The following is a 25,033-nucleotide window of genomic DNA, read 5'->3' as shown; positions in this document are numbered from 1 at the left end:
CTTGCAGTATTTGAGTTTCTTGGTCCTTATATATTGGAAATTAAGCATGATTGTAGATCAAGATGAAATTCTAACAACAATGAATGATTGGATTATGTCTTAATATGTTGACTTTTGATGGGGAGGGGATTAAAAATAGGGCCACATGGAAAAATAGGGGCACATGGAATCTCCATGAAAGAGTGATAAAATATCATGTTCAGTATAGTTCAATAGATGAATTCATTTTAGCGTTTTAATTAAAAACCATTTGCTTCAAATCTATCAATTTTTTTAATTATCACATGTTGTACTTATCAGAATATGATTCCACTAAGAAGACTTGCTAGGGTCAACCCAACCTTGAGCCCGGTAGGGTTGGGCTTGAGCATGAACCCGGTAAGATTGGGTTAGGGTTTTAAGAAACCCGGCCCAACCTGGCTCAACTCGGCCCTATTTCACCCCTAATTGGAGATGGGCGGATACTGGATAATCTATCTCCTCTGTTATTCTTATGAACATAATTCACCGGTAATCAAGGGATGGATTTTGTAGATCCACTTCTCAAAACTTTCTAGTTCATTTATTTTGTTATTTTAGAGGTTAATTAGAAGGGTAAAAAAGTCTTTTCATGTTTTAAGTTAATGGTGTTACACATTAAGGTTATGGTAGATATTATTGTCATTTTTGGGGATCACCCTTAATTATGGAGATTTTTAGGGATGATACAAAAAAAATTCCCTATATATTTATATCAGATAGTTCATTGATAGCAGCTTTGTAAGTTACTCCTTTCAAAAAATAAAAGATATTCATCGATACGTGATACTCGATCCTGATAACAGATTTACTAGATGCAGAATCCAAAAAATTAGAAAAAGTGGACAAAACCAAGCATCTTGGGTAGATACTTTTTAAAATACTGTATGAAAAAAAAAAATAGGCATGAAATCAATGAAATTTTTTTTTTTTTTTGGGGGGTAGAAAAATCAATGAAATTACTTCTAGAGCCTGGAGATGATTAACAACTTTTTGGCGTATTCTTTCAATCTATACCGCGCATCAAACAGATTTTACCCATGCTTTTCAATAACATTTTTTTTTTATTATCTACTAGTGGATGGGTAAGGCCGATACCATACTGATCGATCCGATCCGAATTTTGTAACCCTGATACTGACACCCGGATCCTTTTTTCAATGTATGTTATGTGCACATTAATAACTTTACCATAAAAAAAGATGTCCACATTCATAACAGTATCCAGTTTGCCCAAACCTTCCAAGCAGGACAGCTATAGGCTTTGGCTTGGCGGCTCTCTGAATCTTTTATATTTATCTACAATTTTTTTTTTCTGAACCTTCCCACGACCCTTCTGGCTCTCTCATTCGTTCATTTTTAATTTTTTTTTTTATTTACTATAATTTTAAGATGAGGTTTTGGTCAAGAAGAACAGACAGCTCTTGTTAATGGGTATATTTCGAAATGAACAACAATTTTGACTGAAATATATCATCTGTGTTTTTCATTCGTCGTTAATCCGTTGTTTAATGTTGCAGGTTCATTTCTTTCGAAATCTGCGTCTGTAGTTTGCGTAAAGGTTAGCATTATTTGCATTTTACTGAATGTTGTTCATGATTCGATACGTTTTGTAGCTCTGATTGGACCCAGATAGGGATTTTCGTTAGTTTATTCTTTGAACTTTGGGATTGTTATCTTTCTTGGTTTTAGATCCTCTGTGTTCAACATTACTTGCAGTCATTTTGCTTCGTTTCAATTGGTTCTGGTTGTTACATATATGAATTAACAATTTCAAATGGTACCCATTTGATTAAAATCTCTGAATTTAGATTGAGTGAAAGTAACAGTTGCTTGCCTTGTGAATGTATGAAGTATAACAGCAAAGTGGTCAACTTGATCACAGACAGCTCTTATTTCATCTCTCTAGTTGGTTTGGTTGAGAATGAGACGAAGGAAGATTCCATTGTACATGTGTTCACTTATATAGTTAAAGACAAGAGGAGAGAGTCATTACATGATTCCAAGATTTAGGGAGAAGAATAAGTAAAATAAAATAATATTGGAAAGATATATCCGTTGAGAGACATTGGGTTGTCATGTGAGCTGTGAATTGGGAGATAATGTATCCATTGGAGTGATTTGGGGAGAGACCATAATAGTTGATTGATTGGATGATTGATTGGATGAACTGTGAGGTGTCATTCTTTCAACAGTATTAGTGTGTTACTTTCTCTAAGATATGGAAATCTCCATATCAAAAAAAAAATAAAAAGATATGGAAATCTCTCTAGCTACAATGCCTCCTTTTTTTATGTATGGAAGCTTCTATGCAGATATGCATTAATTCCCTTCTTTTTTTTACAGGCATTGTTGAGCAAGCAACTTCTGCTTTTTGAGTTTTGACAGCCGTATATCTTATGCCCTTAGCTTGAAAGAGTGGACTCATTTTAGTTCATAGAGTTGATTGGGGTGATCTTAGACAGAAAGGTATTTCGAGATAATGGGCCTTCTTCAGGCATGGAGATGTTCATGGTCTTTGGTAGCAGTAATTGCTTCACTTTTGGTGTTGGCTTCAATGGTTCATCTGTTCTTGTTTCCTTTGGTGCCTTCTTCTCTCTATTACATCAAAAATCGAGAAGTTCAGAGTTCTTGTTCTCCAGTTAATGGATCAAGTGAGGGAGGGAAGGAACATGTGGCAAAGAATATTGTGCCAACTCTTGATCTAGAACGTCGGTTCCCGGCAGACATGCATAAAGCTGTGGACTACCATGGAACGCCATGGCAAGGAAAGATTGGCCGATGGCTTTCTGGTTGTGATTCAATTACTGTGCCAGTCAGTGTTGTTGAGGTAGGAAATGGGAATATCCTTAGAATTTTTCTCATTTTGATCAACTGGTCTCATTATTTTTCCTCGATTTGGAGTGTCAATTTGAATATTGATTTAGTTGTTGTTACATGATGTCTGAGGAAACAACACTTGGGATTATCTTGCTCAACTTTTCAGTTTTTTTTTTTCCTTTTTTCTGGAAGAGGAACTTTTAGTTTTATTTTTTGATATACTTCTTCTTAGATGAATTGTTCTTGAATATTAAAATGGGAATTGCTAGTTTTTGTTTCTTTTTTAGTTTTACCCTGTTTCTGTTTATTTCATCGTTAAATTCCTTACATGAGATTTGGCTTTGTTGAAGAAATTGTTGGTTTGTGTAAATTAAAATATTGGATCAGTTGGATTTCCAAATACAAAAACTGCTTATAACTCTTGTTTGTGGTGACAGGAAATAGGTGGGAATGACTGCAAGAATGACTGTAGTGGTCTAGGTGTTTGTAACCGGGAATTGGGACAATGCAGATGCTTTCATGGATATTCTGGTCAGTATCAATCTGTCCTAATTTATTTTCAAAAGTTCATGGTTTAGGCCTTTCGGGTATGGCTATTCAACCTTTTGGGGTATCACCTCATTATTTACTATTTACCCGGAAAGGGAAAAGAAGGGGGCACCTTTCTCAAGCTATGAATTTTGCGTTAGCTAGCTTTTATATTCAACAACTAGCTTCCAAGTCATTCTTGTGATATAACTGGAAGTTCCCTAACAATATGAGTTGTTTAAATCCTAGCTTCATCGTTCTGGGTTCCCAATTGACAATCAAAATAAAATTTTAATTCCTTGCCCTTGTTCATTTTGTAAGGCTACTCTTGTTTTAATTAAAATGTTGAAAATATTGTTTCCATAAAATTAGTGCAATATCGCACCTGGAAACACATTATCAGTTTTATGGATAAGATTAAGTGTAGAAGTAAACTGCTTTTGTTTTATTAATTTTGAGGAAAATGAACAACATATATTGTATATATCTCATTTTCTTCTGATGGAATTTATTTTCAGTCATGAATCATTTTGATCCTCAATATTGCCTAATCAAACAGGGGAAGGTTGCTCCGAAAGACTGCAGTTGGAGTGCAATCATCCAAGAACACCAGAGCAACCATATGGGCCATGGGTTGTGTCAATCTGTGCCTCTTATTGTGATACAACAAAAGCAATGTGTTTCTGTGGAGAAGGCACAAAATATCCAAATCGGCCTGTTGCAGAGGCATGTGGGTTTGAACTGAGGTAAGGGATACTGAAATTTAGTATTAGCTTCAATTATGGTATCTCTGTTGTCCTACAAATAAATTAATTTGAGGATAATAATTCTATTTCAGCTCTCCATCTGAACGTGGTGCTCCCAAAGTGGCCAATTGGTCACAGCCTGATCTGGATATTTTCACAATGAACAGTAGCAAATCTGGATGGTGTAATGTGGACCCGAAGGAAGCATATGCATCCAAGGTTAAATTCAAGGAGGAATGTGATTGCAAATATGATGGCCTCTGGGGTCGTTTCTGTGAAGTTCCTGTGCAGTGCACATGCCTTAACCAATGCTCTGGTCGTGGACATTGCCGTGGTGGATTTTGTCAGGTATAAAAATAGTGAAGCTTTCAACATTTAGTGTATATTCTAGTCTAAAGTCATGATATTTGATTTTACCATTCTTTTTTTCTGATATGACCAACTAACTGCATGCAGTTTTCATCTTTAGTGCGACAGTGGTTGGTATGGAACAGATTGCAGTATCCCATCTGTATTATCATCTGTGCGAGAGTGGCCTCGATGGCTTCGGCCAGCCACAGTTGATGTTCCTGATAATGCACAAACCAGCAGCAGCCTTGTCAACATTAAAGCTGTGATTAAAAAGAAAAGGCCCCTCATTTATGTCTATGATTTACCGTCTGAATTCAACAGTCTCCTCCTTGAGGTTATAATAGGCACTTACAACTGTTACCCGTACAAAGTACACAGTAAACTTTTATTCATTTTCTTCATATGTTGTTCTTGGGTGTTGCAGGGTCGGCATTTCAAGTTTGAATGTGTAAACCGGATATATGATGGTCGGAATGCAACATTCTGGACAGATCAGTTGTATGGGGCACAGGTTTAACTTGACTCCCTGATGATACCAGCACAAAAATATTGAAGTTATTGCAGCATCCATTGTCGTTTGACACACTTTTTTTGCAGATTGCGCTCTATGAAAGCATCCTTGCTAGCCCTTATCGAACATTAAATGGTGAAGAAGCAGACTATTTCTATGTTCCTGTTCTAGATTCATGCATTATAACTCGTGCTGATGATGCACCCCACTTGAGTATGCGGGTATAATTCTATACTCACATGTGCTTTGGTATTGTTTGTATGATTGCTTTGTACATCATAAACTACTTCCTTAAGTGGTTCTCTGAATCCTTGAACTTTGGATCACACAAGCTACTTAGCTTTTTATGTAATCAATGAACTGTGTGACTACTTGAGAAGGTTGCCCAGAATTTTTGTCCTGGTAGTTGTGAGCTACTTAATGTATTCATATCTATGTGTCTAGCTAAGATTCTTGTACCAGATTGTAATCTCTGTTTTTCTGGAACTTCAGGAGCACATGGGTTTGAGGAGCTCTCTAACCCTCGAGCACTATAAGATGGCATATGATCATATAATTGAGAACTATCCTTACTGGAATCGCTCAGCAGGAAGAGACCATATTTGGGTATTATGTAGACTGAGAATCTTCATTGGTTGAGAGTGAGGAATCTGGGTAGAGCAAAAGAGAATGAAAATCTATTACTCTGTTATTGATAGAAAAAAAATTATTAAGAAATTCTGTTCTATTTCTTATCTTCTCCTTTGTGTGTTTCTAATGGTGTTGCATCTTTATCCAAAGGCAGTTTTTTTCATGGGATGAAGGTGCTTGCTATGCTCCTAAAGAGATTTGGAACAGCATGATGTTGGTACACTGGGGAAACACAAATTCAAAGCATAACCACTCAACAACAGCATATTGGCCTGACAACTGGGACCAAATTCCTTCACATAAGAGAGGCAATCATCCTTGCTTTGAGCCTGAGAAGGATCTTGTACTTCCTGCATGGAAACGGCCAGATCCAAGTTCCTTAAGATTGAAACTGTGGTCGAGGTACATATCAAATTGGAACTTTATTCAGCTTTCTACTTTCTTTAACATCACTCGTTAAAGGGGACAGAATCCACCAATTGGTGTTTGGCCAAGCAAAGATGAAAATCAATTTTGCCTTATGCTTGCAGGCCCCATGACAAACGTAAGACACTATTCTACTTCAACGGAAATCTTGGACCAGCTTATGATAATGGCAGGCCAGAAGATACGTATGTAGAACAAGATGTACTCCTCATGGATTCGGATTAGACTCTTACATTCCTAATGCCTCTGCTTGGTGTCAATTATTTAGGTATAGCATGGGCATCAGGCAAAAACTGGCGGAAGAATTTGGATCAAGCCCAAACAAAGAAGGAAAACTAGGTAAACAACATGCAGAAAATGTTATTGTAACCGCAATACGGGCTGTGAATTATTATGAGGATTTGGCAAGCTCTGTTTTCTGTGCGGTTTTACCTGGGGATGGTTGGAGTGGTCGAATGGAAGATAGTGTCCTACATGGTTGCATCCCTGTGGTTATTCAGGTATTGATTTCTTCCACCTTGTTTGTCTTCCAAGCATGGACAAGAGGAAATTTGAGGCAACTGACAAGTGTGAACAGTATTATATGGTGAACATTCTGGTTAGATGGTTATGATTCGGGAATTAGGATAATGATTGGGTTTACCTAATATATCTCCTAAGTAGATCTTATCAAGCCAAGATGAGCAGCAGGTTATGTTACTACAATGATTATTGGTGTCTTGCTTCATTTCAGGATGGGATCTACTTGCCATATGAGAATGTGCTCAATTATGATAGCTTTGCTGTGCGAATTCACGAGGATGATATTCCAAACTTGATAAAGATTCTAAGGGTAATTGTTTTCTCTGTTTGTTACCAAAGTTGGATCATAAAATTTTTACCTGGGAGAATTGGTAATTAATGTCGTGGCTTGATGTTCTCATTTTTTTTTCCTTCTTTACTTATTGTAGGGATTCAATGAAGAAGAAATAGAATTCAAATTGGCGAATGTTCAAAGAATCTGGCAAAGGTTCTTGTATCGTGATTCTGTTTTACTTGAAGCTGAGCGTCAGAAAAAAGCTTCTGGCCGTGTGGATGACTGGGCTGTTGAGTTCTTGAAATTTACTGAAGATGATGTCTTTTCCACATTCATACAGGTAGCTTCCTTACTATTTCCAGTTATGCACTTGATGCAGATTAATTACCAAAATAGGCTTCTTTTATTAGGAATAAGCCTAGGGTTGGGTTCCATACATGTTAGGCCTTTGATCCCATGTGTTTTGAGTGTAATAGACCACTTTTATGGGTCTAAAAAGGGGGGTCTAAGATTGAGTACGGGATTACTAGTAAGTTTCCATTTTCATTAGTTTCCTTTTTAGTTGGGCTTGATTTGAGTTATATTTGTTTCTTTAGGAGTCAAGTTATTAATTGAGTCAAGTCATTAGTAGTTAGTTTCCTTTTTCAACTAGTTTCTAATTTCAGTTTTTAGTAACTATTGTATTAGGAGAATATTTGGTTTCCTTTTGAGGAACCTTCTATTTTGTAATTCCCTCCCCCATTAACATTATAAATAAAGAAGAGGAGGCTCCTAAAAGCCTAGAATGATTTTGATAAAAAAATTAATGGTTGTTGTTATTGTCTTCTTCATGAAGAATTGTCTTGTGTTTGATCAAGGCTGAAGGAATTGGTGTTTGATCCAATTGACACTCTACGGCGAGAAGTCTGAGTGGATTCTTATTATTTCTGGTTTCTCTTATTGTGGTTATCTTCATCAATTTCCCAAGTAAGTCATCTGAACTTTCTGCAAAATTTTTCTGGGTTTTAAGAGTTCTGGATTCTCCCACCGACCTATACCGATCTAAGAGACAACCGTCAGATGGATCTGAAATTCTGGTCGAGTGCTGCCCTTGCTGAATGGGAGACTCGATCCAAAATGTAGAGGGATCTGACCAGGGGATTGAGACTTATGGGAAGTCTCCCTGTTCTGTCCGATTGAAGTTCTGCCTAGATTTTCTTGTCTAATCTGTGTTGTGTTTGACTGCTGCCTTTATTCTCCGATGGACTGGACCTTTCTACTTAGTAATCTGAGTTGATTATAGGCTCTTTAATATTCTGCTATTGAATTTTCTGAAACTGCTGGGATCGACTATAAGGTTTCAGAACCTGCTGTTTAGAGTTGAGTTCTGGTTTGGTTTATCTGTTCCTGTGGTGTTTGCTGCTGATTGTGTCTTATTCAATACTCTATTCCTATTGCTGGTTAGTCTACTTGTTGGTGTAGTCTCTGTGCTCAGAAATTCCAGGTTCTGGATTTGAGAATTCTGGTTTTCAATGACTGTTGATTGCCGCCAATGTTTGGGTAATTATGGCTGTTCTTTGGTTTACAAGATCCTGTTGTTTGGGTCTAGTTTGACTTGTCAAACCTAGTCCTACATTAAGTGGTATCAGAGCATGTCTGAGAACAACACCCCCACCCTAGCTTCTATTATGGAGTTTCTACAAAAATGGAAAACTGAATTGAAGGCTGAATTGGATGCCAAGTTGTTGAATGAAGAGACCCCACCACAACCGCCTATTGGCAATTCACGTACAACACCCGAAGTAGAAACCCCATTGAATGTAGTTGCTCAGTTGACTAACAGGAGAGCAAACCCTAATCTGAGAGCACCACAAAGGGTTCCGGTAGCACAACCTACTTTTGAAGAGCATGTAAGAGGATATTTTGAGACTGAGCGTCCCGTGCAACAAAGGTATTTTGGAGATTCACAGAAGGTCAAGCCCGATCTGAAGGAGTTTGATGGGAGATATGACCCCCAATTGTTCTATGATTGGGTAGTCGCACTAGACGACTATTTTGACTATTATGAGTTACCTGAGGAACGGAAGATGAAACTAGCTCGTGCTAAGCTAGTTGGGGCTGCTTGTGAGTGGTGGAGGACCTATGAGCTAGAGTTAGAAGACCGTGGTAGAGAACCTACTAGTTGGGAGGAGATGAAGCTTGAGTTATCAGATAAATACTTGCCACGTAACTTCAGAGCTCGTATATAAGACCAGTTGAACTCTCTTCGTCAAGGAAATATGAATGTTGCGGAATACATGAACAAATTTGATGCACTTTATTCTCTCACAAGCATTAGGAAGAATGAGAGGCAATTACTTTCTCAGTTTTGACTGGGATTACGAGCTGAAGTTAAGAGAGAAATTGGTGTTGTTGATCTGTAAACAGTGAGAGATTGCTTTGATAAGGCTCTTCGAGCAGAGGAACTTCTGGCACAGCCAAGTAGAAGGTTTGGTTACCAAGCTAGGGAGGTCAAGAAGAATTTTTCAGCCACTAAACCTAACACTTCAATATCCCCAAGTGCCACAACTCCTTTATGTGAAGTGAAGATACCTCTATTCAAACCAAAAGAACTTGAAGTCAAGGTTCACATTGAAGAGATGGTTCTTGAAGCTTCAAAGACAGAAGGTCAAGAGATAGAAGATTCAACTGAAGAGTTCTACATTGAAGAGAGCATAGTAGACAAGACTAAAACCATGGAAGAAGACTCCAGTGAAGGATTCTACATTGAAGAGAGCATAATAGACAAGACTAAAGATGTGGAAGATGAGATAGTGACTGAAAGAACTCCACAACAAGTCTTTGAGATTCATGATGAAAAGGAAGTGTTTGTTCCAATCCTTGATGAGAAGGTTACCAACATTGACGACTCTATGCACACGACATTCACAGCTGGTATTGATTCAGAGGTTGAGCATATAGAGTTTGTTATGCCATCATGGTTCTTTGAAGAGAAAGCTCCACACCTTGAAGACTACCTTCCAAAAGTCTACAAGCAACCAGAATTTTATTTAGGAATGGTTAAAGCTGCTACGCACATGTTGTTTCCTCCTTATCACTGCAAAATTCGAGGACGAATTTTTTCAAGATGGGGAGAATTGATGCAGATTAATTACCAAAATAGGCTTGTTTTATTAGGAATAAGCCTAGGGTTGGGTTCCATACATGTTAGGCCTTTGATCCCATGTGTTTTGAGTGTAATAGACCACTTTTATGGGTCTAAAAGGGGGGAGTCTAAGATTGAGTACGGGATTACTAGTAAGTTTCCATTTTCATTAGTTTCCTTTTTAGTTGGGCTTGATTTGAGTTATATTTGTTTTTTTAGTAGTCAAGTTATTAATTGAGTCAAGTCATTAGTAGTTAGTTTCCTTTTTCAACTAGTTTCTAATTTCAGTTAGTTTCTAATTTCAGTTTTTAGTAACTATTGTATTAGGAGAATATTTGGTTTCCTTTTGAGGAACCTTCTATTTTGTAATTTCCTCCCCCATTAACATTATAAATAAAGAAGAGGAGGCTCCTAAAAGCCTAGAATGATTTTGATAAAAAAAATTAATGGTTGTTGTTATTGTCTTCTTCATGAAGAGTTGTCTTGTGTTTGATCAAGGCTAAAGGAATTGGTGTTTGATCCAATTGACACTCTACGGCGAGAAGTCTGAGTGGATTCTTATTATTTCTGGTTTCTCTTATTGTGGTTATCTTCTTCAATTTCCCAAGTAAGTAATCTGAATTTTCTGCAGAATTTTTCTGGGTTTTAAGAGTTCTGGATTCTCCCACCGACCTGTACCGATCTAAGAGACAGCCATCAGATGGATCTGAAATTCTGGTCGAGTGCTGCCCTTGCTGAATGGGAGACTCAATCCAAAATTTAAAGGGATCTGACCAGGGGATTGAGACTTATGGGAAGTCTCCCTGTTCTGTCCGATTAAAGTTCTACCCAGATTTTCTTGTCTAATCTGTGTTGTATTTGACTGCTGCCTTTATTCTCCGATGGACTGGACCTTTCTAATTAGTAATCTGAGTTGATTATAGGCTCTTTAATATTCTGCTATTGAATTTCCTGAAACTGCTGGGATCGACTGTAAGGTTTCAGAACCTGCTGTTTAGAGTTGAGTTCTGGTTTAGTTTATCTGTTCCTGTGGTGTTTTGCTGCTGATTGTGTCTTATTCAATACTCTATTCCTATTGCTGGTTAATCTACTTGTTGGTGTAGTCTCTGTGCTCAGAAATTCCAGGTTCTGGATTTGAGAATTCTGGTTTTCAATGACTGTTGATTGATTACTTCTGGACTGTTGATTGCCGCCAATGTTTGGGTAATTATGGTTGTTCTTTGGTTTACAAGATCCTGTTGTTTGGGTCTAGTTTGACTTGTCAAACCTAGTCCTACATCAGCACTTTTCCTATAAACATACCAGTGAAGAACTTGACATAAAGCACCTAGGATTGACCACCATAAATAACTGAAAACACCCCAAATGCTGTGAAATGGGTTATTGTAATCTAGAATGATTTAGTTTGGAAGATAATGAAATGAAGAATTTACAATATTTCAGAGTAAGGATCAACTGAAATATCCTATGCACATGCTGAGATGGAGAATCGGCCTTACACACTTTGGTTACAATCAAATATGGATTTGAGATTCATGTACTCATTCATATACATTGATATGATTATGACCTGTCTACGGAAGGCTTTGACCTGACAAGTTCAATTTTTGGTAAAGAAAAGTTGGTAGGGAAGAATTTGTCGATGCCATTGTAGTTCCTGCTGGCTTGCCATTGTTGCACCCCTTTTGTTGTGTGTTAAATTGTCTCAGTTATGTTATTATTCTAAATAAGATTCCTTAACCAAAAGGAAAGCAGGGACTAATATTAGCTGTTGGACCTGATTTAAGGACTTCTTCGTGGCCCGTTAATTTTCGTTAACCATATTTATGGCGTTGAAATATTGCTCCCAAGAGTAAAATATTTCCACTAAATAGATGGAGATAAAACTTGGACACTGTCACTTTATCATGACCAACTTGTTAGGAAACGGCATATTGACAGTTTAATCTATGTAGTTTGCTTTTTTTGTATGTGATCTATATTGTGTTAAGTATTTTCAGTGATCTGAGGGGCCTTTCTGATACTAACTGGGTATGAGAGCATTGTAGACTAAGGAGTGTGAAAAGGAGGTGGGGTGTCCCAGGTGGAAGATGTGCTTTTTAAATTTTAAGCAACTCTTGGGTTTAATTGCGTAATAGTTAGAATGTTTGACATCTCATTTTGTGCTTTGGTTGTATCCTTAATGTTATGTTTTACTAGGTTGGTGTTTGTCTTTGTCTGGTGGCGTATTAGTTATTTAATGGTTTGAGGCCTATGGTTAACTCACTTGCAGCATCAGTTTAGAGTTCATTTCTCGGTTCTTGATAATTGTTCTGATTCTCCCCACAACCATTCTTTTTGCTATGTCATTGTATGCAAGGTTCGAAATCTTGTCTCGTTTCGGTGGTTTCAGAACCACCGAAGTATCGAAATCTTGGTGAGTTGGATATTTTTTTTTTACTCAGTTGACTGTTTCAGTGGTCAAACTGCCATATTGTGATTGGAAACTTGGTGGGTAGCTTGTTTTAAGCTTAATAAATATACTTAGAACTTAAATTTGCAAAAATATTAGAACATAAGAGTGTTTTAATATTAATGCATCTAATGTTTTTTTTTTTTTTTTTAACTCGGTTTAGTTGCAACCTTGTTTGGTAGCAACCATCGAACTGTTTTGGAGAGTTTACCTGCTTCATTGATAGAACAAGGTATAATATGATAGTAAAACTAATATTTAGAGTACTAGAGTAATATATTATGCATCTCCACTGAGTGTCTTACTTTTAAATCTTAAAGTCCCAAATGGCAATATCCCAAGTCCCAAGGACCCAAACATATTAGTTATACAACACTAACTATAATGACTGTCTACTAGAAAGAACTATGAAGCCTCGTTGGATTCCACGCCCAATACGATGGAGTTGATGTGCGTTTTCCTCTGAAAAAAATTTTTGCTTCGATAAAGTTGTAGATCAGCCAATAGGGAGTAACATATATATAATTGAGTTCCATCAAAGCTATATTAAACATAAAAAAATACAATTTATGTTGATGAAAAATGCATCTTTTAAACCAGAAATTTTTTTGAAATATTTATGAACAAAAAAAAAGTTTGACTCCGTGAGGCCATAGATTGGCCTCTATTGTTTAACATATAAAAAATTTAGCCCTATCCAACATGTGTTTATGTGACTATTTAAAAAAAAAATGGTTTTCAGGAAAGTGGTTTACCTTTCCAAAGCTTGAAATGTTTAGATCTTCAACTTGGAGTAATCTTCAAGGCAATAGATGTGACGATGTGGCTAATTAGTGGATAATGGAGTGATTTTTTGTTCAAATGCAAGGAGGAGCCAAAATTTCACCGAGACCCTCACGAGATGTTGTATTTATAAGCCTTGGCTGGTATCATTTCGATATCTCGCCGAAACGGTACCAAAATTTCGGCCAAGATACTGAAATTTCGACCGAGATGATGTCCTTTTTGTAATTTGTAGCATATCTCATCTTGATAAAAAAAAATCACGAAATTTCCGAGATCTCACCATGATCTTGGACCATGATTGTATGGGAGCTCAAGTAGCTTGATTTTTCTATTTTCAAGATCATTTAGGAAGTTCCATTTTTTGTAGTGGATGTGTGATGGGAAAGGTGGGGAGAAGCAGGGATTTTTTTTCGCCCGGGGGGGTGGGGGGGTGGGTTGTCCCATGCCCTTGATGGTTTCTTGAGGAGCTTTGGCTACTTTGTTTTGTGCTTCTCTTATACTTCATTTTAATATCATATGCTTACTATTGACATAATGAATAGACAATAAGAGTACATATTAGCCAGCACTTGTGGACCTTAAATTTTATTTGCTGATCATTTGAAATATGGAGGCTTATTTAATTGTTTGGCATATGATTATCAGAACCCTGTATATATGAGGAATGTCAGGACCTATATGCATTAGTATTACAACAGGGGCGAAACCAGTGGCGGGGCGTACATTATACAGAAGATCCCTGGGAAAAGAGGACTCCCACAAACCCTTAGAATGAGGTCCTTCATAGTGTGGCAACTCTAAAAAATTAGGAAGTCGAAGAAAAAGGAAACAACTAAATAACAATACTAACTTAGCCTAGAAGTAACTACTGTTACTAGTTAGAAACTATTAAAAAATGGCGTACCCAGTGCACAAGGCTCCCGCCACTGGAGGTCTAGGGAGCGTAATAATATAACAACCTTACCCTTGCTTCACGGAGAGGCTGTTTCCAGAATTGAAACCACAATCACTAGGACACAATGGAGCAAGCTTACCAATTCCCGAGGTCTGCCCACCTACAACTTAAAAATTATTATAAAATAGAAACTAACTACTTAATCTTGTATAGGGCCTAAATCCCTAATATTTGGTCTTATAGAATGGACATTTTACAATAGAAAACTCAAAATTACTTAGCCCATAATCCATATAACCCATTGAGGACTTAAATTTGGGCCTACCTTATTCAACCGCAGGGAGACTAAAGCAGGGATTAAAACTAAGTTGGAAATATGGAGATCAACCTTAAAAACAAGAGGTTTTAAAATTAGTAGATCGAAGACAGAATATATGATTTGTAACTTCGGTCACTCTATGATGAATAATGAAACGGTGAAGATTGAGGAGAGGGAGATTCTGCAGAAGGACCATTTTTGATATTTTGGGTCAATCATAAATAAAGAAGGTGATATAGAAGATGACATCTCTCAAAGAATTAAAGTGGGATAGATGAAGGGAGAGGTGTGTCTAGAGTGTTGTGTGACTGGCGTATCCCTTTAAAGCTTAAGGGAAAATTCTATAGGACTGTTGTGTGTTCGGCTATGATGTAGGAGCTGAATGTTGAGTAGTTAAGAAGTGTCATATAGAGAAGATGTGTGTGACAGAGATGAGGATATTAAGATGGATGTGTGGCAAAATGAGGAAGGATAAAGTAAGAAATGAGCGTATTAGAGCTGATTTGAGAGTTGCCCCGATCAATGACAAGCTCCAAGAAATCTGTTTGAGGTGGTATGGTCATGTTCCACGAAGGCCTAGTGATGCCCCAGTAAGGAGTGATAGGATTAAGATTGAAGGGGTTACAAGAGCTAGGGGCAGACCTAAAATGACCATAAGAGAAGTTATGAGGAATGACATGCGTGGTTTAGGTCTCATACCAAGTATGACCTCAGATACAGCTTATTGGAGAGGAAGGATCCATGTGGCTGACCCCATTTCGCTGTGATTCTCCTGACTTGCTAAGCTGTGCCTCTTTCCTCTTGCTTTCAACTTTCACCTCTCACTTTTCATAGTGCATTCTTCATATTTCATTTTTTATGTTCCTTTTGTTCATTTCTCATATTTTTCTCTTTTCGTCTTTTCTCATCTCTTCCCCCCTCTTGATCTGTTTTAGAATCCAATTTTCCTTGCTCGCTTAGTTTGTTGTTGTTTGTTCTTGTTATTAATCTGCGGATTCAGCTTGTCCCAAAAAAATGAACCATACCCAAGTCCGAAAATTCTTCTTCCACGAGCTTATATCTGTATCAGGGAACATCATGGACTCAATGAATTTGCCTCGTTTTCAAGGAAAAAGTTGCTCCTTTGGAGGCCCAAACCACATGAAATTAAGCACAACTCATTTCCTTTAATTTGGGGCCTTTTGCGGTTCATTATTGAAGAAAATTGGATTCCTTCTTGTCAAAGTTGGATTTATTTTGCAATCATTAGTATGGTTTAGCATATGGTAGTGATGATACTAATTCTTTATTTAATTAGGTGGGCATATTTTGCTGAGTTAATATGGTAGTAATGGTGGTCCAGCAAGGGGTGCATCTGTGTAAACTATCTTCTTCTTCTTCTTTACACTTCCATTCACTCTTTCTTCTTGACATTTCGTTTTTTATTCGAATATTGTATTTCTTAATGTAAACTCTTTTTCTTGTTTTAAATCTTCAGCTGATTTCTTGACATCTTGCCTCTTAATTGATTATCTTTCAATATTTTATAGTTTTTGTGGTCACAGCTCATAGTTACACCCAAGGATTAAAGTATCGGTATCGGTCGCCGTATCGGTCGGCCAAAATTAAGATACGTATCGGAGGGTATCGTATCGTATCGGAGATACACTAAGATACGCTAAAAATACACACATAAATGGATAGGAAACATTTTTTTAAACACTTTTGCATAAAGAATTTGTTAAAAAAAGCTATTGATAACATGTATTATGCATAAACACTAACTTGAGGTATCGTACTAAGAATTCAAGATCTGTAGTTGTCCCATAAATGTAAAATCCTTGTTCCCAACCTTGATTTCCACTTTAGTTAGAGAGAAATATGGCTGACAGCAACTTTGGAACAAAAACCCTTCAAAAAATCATTTTTTTCTGAAAAGTTACCCATATTGGCCATTATATGACCGTAGCGCCGATACGTATCGATACTCACCGATACTTACCGATATATATATCGATACTCACCGATACATGCTGATATATACCAATACGTACCGATCGATACATACCGATACTCACCGATACGTACCAATACATACCGAAACGTACATTTTACTTCAATTTTATATTTTTCATTGAGTCGTGTCGAGGCATGTCGTATCGTATCGATGTGTATTAGTGGTGTATTGATGCATATCGGTATGTATTGTAGGATATATATCGATACGAAATGATTTAAAAAATTCAATGTATCGTATCGGTGTGTATCGTATCGGTGTGTATCGTATCGGCTGACTAAATTTAAGATACGTATCGGAGGGTATCGTATCGGTATCGGAGATACTTAAAACCATGGTTACACCTGCGATGTGTCAAATCGTGCTTTTTGATAGGATCCTTGAATTCTCAAGATTTTAATCTCATTCCAAATCGTGTTGGTGTCCCCTTCACAATCCCACTTCCCATGCTTCACCACTTTATCCGTAAAAGACCCCACTGCCTCTCCTTTCGATCTCCACCACCTAACCTTAGGGCTAATAGGTTTCCTTGGTTTTACTCTTCGGCAAACAGAAGCACATGTCCATGATCAACAATCTATGTTGGGATGTTAAGCTCTCCCCAGAAATAACCTTACAATCCTTACACATCCATCTGTCGGACCTTCTAGTTAGGAAGAAGTCAAATTGACTGGAATGCTGTCAACTTTTGTATGTAATTAAGTGTTCTTCCTTTTTAGCGAAAAGAGTATTTGCAATGGATAGATCATAGGCTATTGCAAAGTCCAAAACTAAGCTTCCTACTCATTCCTCTCCCCAACTCCATAACCTCCATGAACCTCTCCTATCCCTACCAATGTTTCCGTTCAAATCCCCTCCCATAATAATCTTTTCACCTGGTCCAAAACCATGCGTCAATTCATCCATGTGTTCCCAAAATTGTATCTTTCATCTCTCATCCAAACCTGTTGTTGTCTTTCCTTCTGATCGTAATCTCTCTCTCTCTCTCTCTCTCTCTCTCTCTCTCTCTCTCTCCTTATCTGCTTTGCCCTTTTGCTAGCCTTATTTGTTTTACACCCTATCCATCCTTTGAACATTGAAATGGTTACATTACATATTTAGGGTTTGTTTGAGCCCCTATGCTCATAAGTTGTCAGTTTCCTTACCACCCAAGGATTAAAGTATCGGTATCAGTTGCCGTATCGGTCGGCCAAAATTAAGATACGTATCGGAGGGTATCGTATCGTATCGGAGATACGCTAAAGATACGCACATAAATGTATAAGAAACACTTTTTTAAACACTTTTGCATAAAAAATTTGTTAAAAAAATCTATTGATAACATGTATTATGCATAAACACTAAAGTTGAGAGTATCGCACTAAGAATTCAAGGTTTGTAGTTGTCCCATAAATGTAAAATCTTTGTTCCCAACCTTGATTCCACTTTAGTTAGAGAGAAATATGGCTGGCAGTAACTTTGGAACAAAAACCCTTCAAAAATCGTGTTTTTTTCTGAAAAATTACCCATCTTAGCCATTATATGACCGTACCGCATTGTATCGGTATATACCGATACGTATCGATACTCATCGATATGTATTGATCGATACATATCGATACTCACCGATATGTACTGATACTCAACAATATACACCGACCGATATGTATCGATCGATACATTCCGAAATGTATATTTCACCTCAATTTTATATTTTCCATAGAGTATCGGTACATGTTGTATTATATCAATGTGTATCAGTGATGTATCAATGCATATTGGTATGTATCGTAGGATATATATCGATACGAAAGGATTTTAAAAATTCCATGTATCGTATCGGTAAGCTAAATTTAAAATACGTATCGGAGGGTATCGTATCGGTATCAAAGATACTTTAAACCATCCCCACCCCCCGGTCATTAACTTCATTATGTAATTACTCTCTGTATTGTTCAGGCACAACAATGGATTTTTTTTTTTTTGTTGTTGTGTAGGTTATTATACTTAGAAGTATAGTGGGTAAAATATGTTCGTCACCCAGGTCTGTCATTTCAACACCAACAGACCTGAGAACCTAGCTAGGTTCTTCTGAGAATGCTTGGTATCAGAGCCCATATTGCCTGTTTTTCAGGAGATGAGTAATTCAAATGTTCCATTCTGTCCCACAACAATACAGGCCTCGACTCTTCATATTTCTGTACTAATCCTGAAATATGTTCTTTTTTTTTTTTTTTTTTTTTTTTTTCTGTGGGTAACGCTGAAACATATTATCTATATAAACGTTAGTCTACTCTTAAAATTGCATGCTATGAGTGGCGTAAGATTTTAGAATAAGTCACTACATGTCCTAGTAAAACATTTGGGCTTTCCTCTATCTCAATATGCATCACTTACGTTTTGCACATTGGTGGTGCTAATGCGTGTGTGGTACTCTTGTTTAAAATTATCTATAATGTGTACATGTGTGGTGCTTAAAATCATGTCCAACCTATTGATCTAGCTGAATTTTCTTTGCTTTATAAGGTTTTAATACTCACAAAATAACCTTGAACCTTCAGATTTTTAAGAATGATAATTTGTCATGCAGTAATTAATGCACAACGTTGACATTAAATGATGCGCATCAGTTTTGAGACATTTTTATATGTAATTTATTTTATATAAGCTAAAATTCATTTATATGGCCCCTTAACTACTCTAGTAATGCCTGATGATAAAGATGGTAGAACTCAAAAAAAAAGGGGGGGGGGGGCGAGAAAGAGAGAAGATGAAGATCCTACGACTCCATCCTAAAGGTCAAAAAAATATTTGTTATTACGTCAGAGCATATTGGGTAACAATATGCACATTTTAGTTGAAGTTATTAGCAGCGTTTGCTCTTTCTTATCCAAAAGTTACATGCTAGAATAAGTCATATGTCATCTTGATCACTCACTGCATTCTAAAGCTCACGTTTTCAATTCTTTTGCTTCACAAAGAAATCTTGTCTCAAGTATTACTATGTGCAGAGTTATTGAGGCTTTCCTCACTCAGCACGTATATGAATTATGTTTCCCATCATTATTTTTATCAGGTATACAATTCTTGTGTGGTAGAATGAATGATCTTGTAGGAAAATGTCTCAGCAATTGATCTAGCTGATTTTTTTTGTTTGCCAAGGTTCTACACTACAAGTTACACAAGGATCCTTGGAGACGTCAACTCAATTACATGAAAAAGGACTACGGATTGCCAACAGAGTGCTTGGTAAAAACCAGGTGACGAGTTGCAAATGATCAGCAAAACTACACTACAGAAATCCCAGTTATTGAGCTGAAGCGAAGAAGAAGCAAAGACCCTTCTATGCATTCAACAACTGAACATGTGAGGACTGCACAATTAGACGAGTAAGTGGCGTCCAATTATAATTTGGGGCTAGCCCCATTGTAACAATCATATCCAAAAAGGGAGAAAATATCATTCAGTTGCAAGTTTAAATAGTATATAACCTTGGCCAAGTTTTTCATATCAAGCAAAAGCAGTGAATAAGATTCTTTTAACCACTATACGTATTACCTACTTCATCTTAGAGAACTAATGAATTGGAAAGAGGAAAAATTGCATCCACTTAGATAATTTTAGTTCTTACTGCCTTTATGTCATTCAGTCATCGATGCATAAATGCAGGTTGAAAGAGTTACTTCTGTATTGTGCATTTGTTTGTATTATGAAAGTTGGAATCTGTCAATCTTGATCCATAACCTACTCTGGCATGGTTCACTTGATTTATAAACAAGTTGACCAAAGTAACCTTGGATATTGACTTTAATAATCAACGTCAGAAGCTTCAGTCAAACTATTTTGAAGGCTAAACAGGTTTAATTCTCAGACATGAGACTGGTTTGACAGTTTTGAGTATGGTCAGCAGACCATAGAGTAGGGTTTTTCTGCGACATAAAGGTTTACAAATTTGTCAAATATTCGGACAAAAATAGCTACATAATTAAGAATGCCTAAAAATCGTTGAAGTTGATTTTATCTTTAATTCCATCAAGAAATTTGTCAGCAAATTCTGTTGATAGATGGTAAGTTTGTCTTACCTCCTTGGGGCCATTTTCATGGGGGTGTTTAGTGTTCTTCACTTCCTTGAATGGTTCTCTTTCAATCCCGGTATGACCGGGTCCATGTGATTGTGGGGTTAGTATGGGCCTGCAAGACTAGTCAGGCCGAAGACTTTGATAACCAACATTAAGAAAAAAAAAAAGCAAGTTTGTGACCAAACCAGTTACAATGGACTCTTGCAACTCTACTTAAAAAACTTTTATTAGTGGGGTTAGTTTTGTAATTTTATGGCTGATCTCCACTCCTCTCCCTACCTGTCTCATCTCTTTGTTTCAGAAGTGTGTCTAACTTAATCCACCACCCCTGCCTTTAGCTTGTCACGGTCTCTATTTATTAGGGAAACTTGCAATCATTGAAATGTGGAGAGCCTCGTAAATCTGGCACTAGGGATGGTGTGAACCAAGGTAGTTTTTACAATGCATAAGTTAGCTCACTTTGCATAAGCCCTTAAGCAAGGATGAAAGTATCGGTATCGGTCATCATATTGGTTGGCTAAATTTAAGATACATATTAGGGGTGTCAATTGGATGGTTTGGTTCGGTTTCGATCAGGTTGAATCGGTTTCGGTCTAAGAATAAGGGAGACCAAAACCAATCCATTAAGAAACTTTGGTTTACGGTCAATTTTGGTTTCGATCTGGTTTGGTTTCGGTTTATCTTGGTTTTTCAATCTCGGGTTAATATTGATTTAGATCAGTTTATTATTGGGCTTGAACCATAATGAAATCTTATATACATAACTTTATAGTGATAAAATTTGATGAAAAAAACACTTTAAAAAATAGTTATGATTATGATTAAATCATGGTTTATCGTTGTAAGGGAACTAATATTGAAACTAATAGATAACAAATTACTAAGAAGATAACTAATATTGAAATCACAAACAAACCCTATTATCCCTAATTATTTATTTAACTATCCAACTAGTTTTATATAGTGAACAAGGAAATCAATGGAAGCATTATTACAATGTACAAATCAATTTCTCTATTCATAACCTAATATTCAATGATTTGTAACAATTCCCTTTACAATAAAAATTTTTCTCACTAATATTGTGAAAAAATGGATATTCAATTCACCAATTTATAATATCATAATCATTTGTTTTTTTATCGGTTTCATTCAGTTTGGCTTCGGTTTAGTTATCGGTCGATTCGGTTTGGATCGGTTTTCAGCCGGTCCCAACATACCTTTATCGGTCGATTTTATCGGTTCGGGCTAGATTTTGACACTCCTCAATTACATATCGGAGATACGTTACAATATGCCAAAGATTAAGGATTAAAGTATCGATATTAGTTGTCGTATCGATCGGTTAAATTTAAGATACGTATCGAAGGGTATCGTATCGATATTGGAGATACTTTAAATCATACTCTTAAGCATAATTTAGGTGGAGATGCAAGTAGGGAAGAAAGAGTTCTTTGTATTTTGAGCAGGGGAGCAGCTTGCTTACTCTCTAGAGTAGCTAATGAGGGCTCCTGCCATTATGGTTGGATAGGGAACCATTGGGAGAGAAGGGATAAGGGAGAGGGGGATAGTTGGAGAGGGATGGGGTGCCGGGGGTCCAGGCAGGGGCCAAAGGGTAGGAGGGAGTGGGAGGAGAGGGATAGGGAAGGGAATAGCCAATTTACATTCTTAGCCTCTCAAAATATTTGACATGTCATCTTATGGGGGTAAACAATGTATAGCTACAAAATTTCGTTTGTAACCTTTAGATGCACCTAGGAAAATCTTGTTGTGAGTCTTGTGACCAAGTCACAAGAAGATTACCCAAGGGGGTAGTGCAGTTGGTGAGCAACGAACTTGGTATGAGTCGTAAACTCAGACGTCTTAAGTTCAACTCCCACTAAGCACACCTTGGAGCCACTCACACCATCACAGGGGGTGTTTAATGCTCTTCACTGTTTTCAATGAAAGTTGAATTGTTCTCATTCAACCCTAGTATGACTCGGTCTATGCAATTGTGGGGTTAGTATTGGCCTGCGGGAGTAGTCAAGCCAAAGGCCTAGATACCCGTTGTTAGTAAAAAAAAAAGTCACAACAAGGTTGTAACCTTATTTCTTATGCTCATTGTCTTATGCCCCAAATTTATTCGATGCAATATTTAGTGACAGGGTAAACAAAGGTTTTTCAAAAGTTTAAAGTCATTTAATGCGACATTTAATATAATTTATAAGTGAAATGATAGAATTTCTCCCTATTTTAAACAACTTTGGGAAATAAAACAGTGGACAAAAAGATTAGGTTCACCTACTTGGTGACAACAAGATACTCGTGTGTATTACCATTATACATAGGTCATGGATTTCCTCCACATATATACTAGAGCGTAGGAGTCTCCCCCCCCCCCTCCGAGCCTCTGTTCAACCTATGCAAGTTTCCACACCAGTTCCAACCTATGCAAGGTGAGTATTGCTCCAATTTATTTCTTAGAAAAAAAAAAAGAAGCCCGATTTATTATGATAATGCCCTTGGTCTAGACATGGGACCGGTACTATTATTATTCTAACAAGAAAGAACATAGGCATGTTGCTTTTCTTGGCCCGACTGGAATTCCAAATCCCTTGTACCCTCTCCCTTAGTACATCCCTCTATCATGTCTACTTTCCTTCTTTATCATGTAGCAATCTAGAATAAACACATCAAAATTGTCTACAATGAGGGGGTGAGGTGCAGTGAGTATCCAATGATTGAGGTGCATGATCAGACCCTCTCAATCGTTGGATGCTCACTACACCTCTCTACTTATTGCAAATAAATTGAACTGTGCAACAAAAAATGGAAAGGGACATAATTATAGAATTATCATAAAAAATAGTAGACTAAGGTTTTTTTTTTTCTTTTTGATATGTAAGGTGTCCGAATCTTTGACCTGACTAATCCCTGGGGTTATTGTGATACCATTTACACAAGATCAGATCAATATGAGATGAAAACTCTCATATGATGATCCCAAGAAGTTAGGTGCAGCGGCTAAGGTGTTTATTTATTTAATATATAAAATTCAATAAAAATATTGAACTCCACTCCTTGTTATTGATCCAAACTAAGTGAACATAATAAAAAGGGTTGTCTTAGGTCTAGGGCTACCTAGGGCCCATTAACATTACTCTTGTTGCATCTTTGAAGGAACGGGACGGGATCTAGGCCTAAACAAGTTCCACCTTAAACAATTTACATAGAATTTTATTTTTAATATGATTAGAAAAGTTATAATTGTCTTATGTAAATGTTATTTTTCAAAACAACAATTACAATATGTGTTTTTAACAATCCAATTGGTAGATAGATAATAATCACATATTATTATCGTCATACTTTTGCTTTTATTTCTATCTTAGGGGCAGATCCCAATTAGCAGTCACTAGTTGGGGTAGACTTGCAATTTTCTTGATAAAACTTAACAAAAATTAATAAATGGAGCGTATACAATTGAGTTTAGATATGACATTAAATGGTTAATTTGCATATATATTTTTTATAAAATTTATGGGGAGGATTTTGTGCACGATTATGCATGGTATACACAAAGCCATTTAATGAAGATGAGAGTCTATGGTGCACCCCTTCAATTCAATATGACGGTTGTGTGCACACACAAGATCGTGCACATAACATTTTTTTCAAAATTTATCCATATAATTTTTTATTTATCGAACAGAAAGTAATAGCTATATCATTTATAAAATAAAATAAAATAAACTAATGTTCAAATGAGCATTCCAAAACAATAGTTCTCATATGAAGTAGTTGACTTCCTAGCTCGGAAAACCCCATCCTTAGCCTAGTTATTAAATTCTCCGAATTATTCATGAATAATTTGGCCGAACAAAATTTTACAGAATTTTACCAATAATTCGGTCTGAATCCGAATCAAATAAGAAATTCTAAAAATTTCTCCAATTTTATAGACTTTTTGAAAATTCATGAATAATTTGGTCGAACCGAATTTTATCCAATGTAAAAAAATAAAAATAAAAACTTTTTTTTGAATAAGTCAATAAGCCTTTAGAACATAGTGTGATTATTATGCATTTATTATCCTAATGTTGTTTTTCTTCATTTACAAAGCTTATCTTTCATGAGGTAATTTCTCACAATTCTACAAAAAATAAAAAAATCTCTCATCCCATTTTGGTTTGACTAAGTCTTACAGTCGTTACTCTCTCTCTAGTCTTTAAGGTGAACATGCATGGTGGGTGATGTGGGTCTAGCTGAATTTGTGCTCAATCCCCCATCTCAGTATCTATTTCTTTGATTCAATTATTTGAGTAATAGGAAATGAGTTTAGAAAAAAAAACTAAAAACTAAAAATAATAATTTTATCTTTAAAATTTAAAATTTTATTTTTTTATATCATTTGTATGTTATGTACATTTGATAATTGATAGATAATATGAAACAAGTATTACAAATATTAAAAACAATATCCGAATTTTTTGTCCGCTTTTTATTTTTGTAAATGAATAATTCCTGAATCCAAATCCAAACTCAAATTTTATTATCTCTGTTTTTTTTACCGATATTTTGATCGAATCATTTAA

General features: G+C 36.5%; 1 protein-coding gene across 1 annotated transcript; it reads left to right on the top strand.

Moving 5' to 3' along the window:
• Positions 1 to 1,216: 1,216 nt before the first annotated feature.
• On the top strand, positions 1,217 to 19,919 carry LOC122084999. The gene is made up of 16 exons (XM_042653420.1): positions 1,217 to 1,452; positions 1,539 to 1,579; positions 2,365 to 2,848; positions 3,276 to 3,369; positions 3,926 to 4,112; positions 4,205 to 4,460; positions 4,582 to 4,797; positions 4,888 to 4,974; positions 5,061 to 5,195; positions 5,467 to 5,580; positions 5,759 to 6,006; positions 6,135 to 6,215; positions 6,299 to 6,530; positions 6,764 to 6,862; positions 6,981 to 7,166; positions 19,540 to 19,919. Exons 3-16 carry the CDS (start codon positions 2,501 to 2,503, stop codon positions 19,639 to 19,641), a joined length of 2,385 nt encoding a protein of 794 aa, XP_042509354.1. The 5' UTR covers positions 1,217 to 1,452; positions 1,539 to 1,579; positions 2,365 to 2,500; the 3' UTR covers positions 19,642 to 19,919.
• The last annotated feature ends 5,114 nt before the right edge of the window (positions 19,920 to 25,033 follow it).

This window comes from Macadamia integrifolia, chromosome 7 (assembly GCF_013358625.1).
Source record: "Macadamia integrifolia cultivar HAES 741 chromosome 7, SCU_Mint_v3, whole genome shotgun sequence".
Classification (NCBI taxonomy): domain Eukaryota; kingdom Viridiplantae; phylum Streptophyta; class Magnoliopsida; order Proteales; family Proteaceae; genus Macadamia; species Macadamia integrifolia.
Note: the sequence above shows the minus strand (reverse complement) of the source record. Positions and strands in the feature narration are given on the sequence as shown.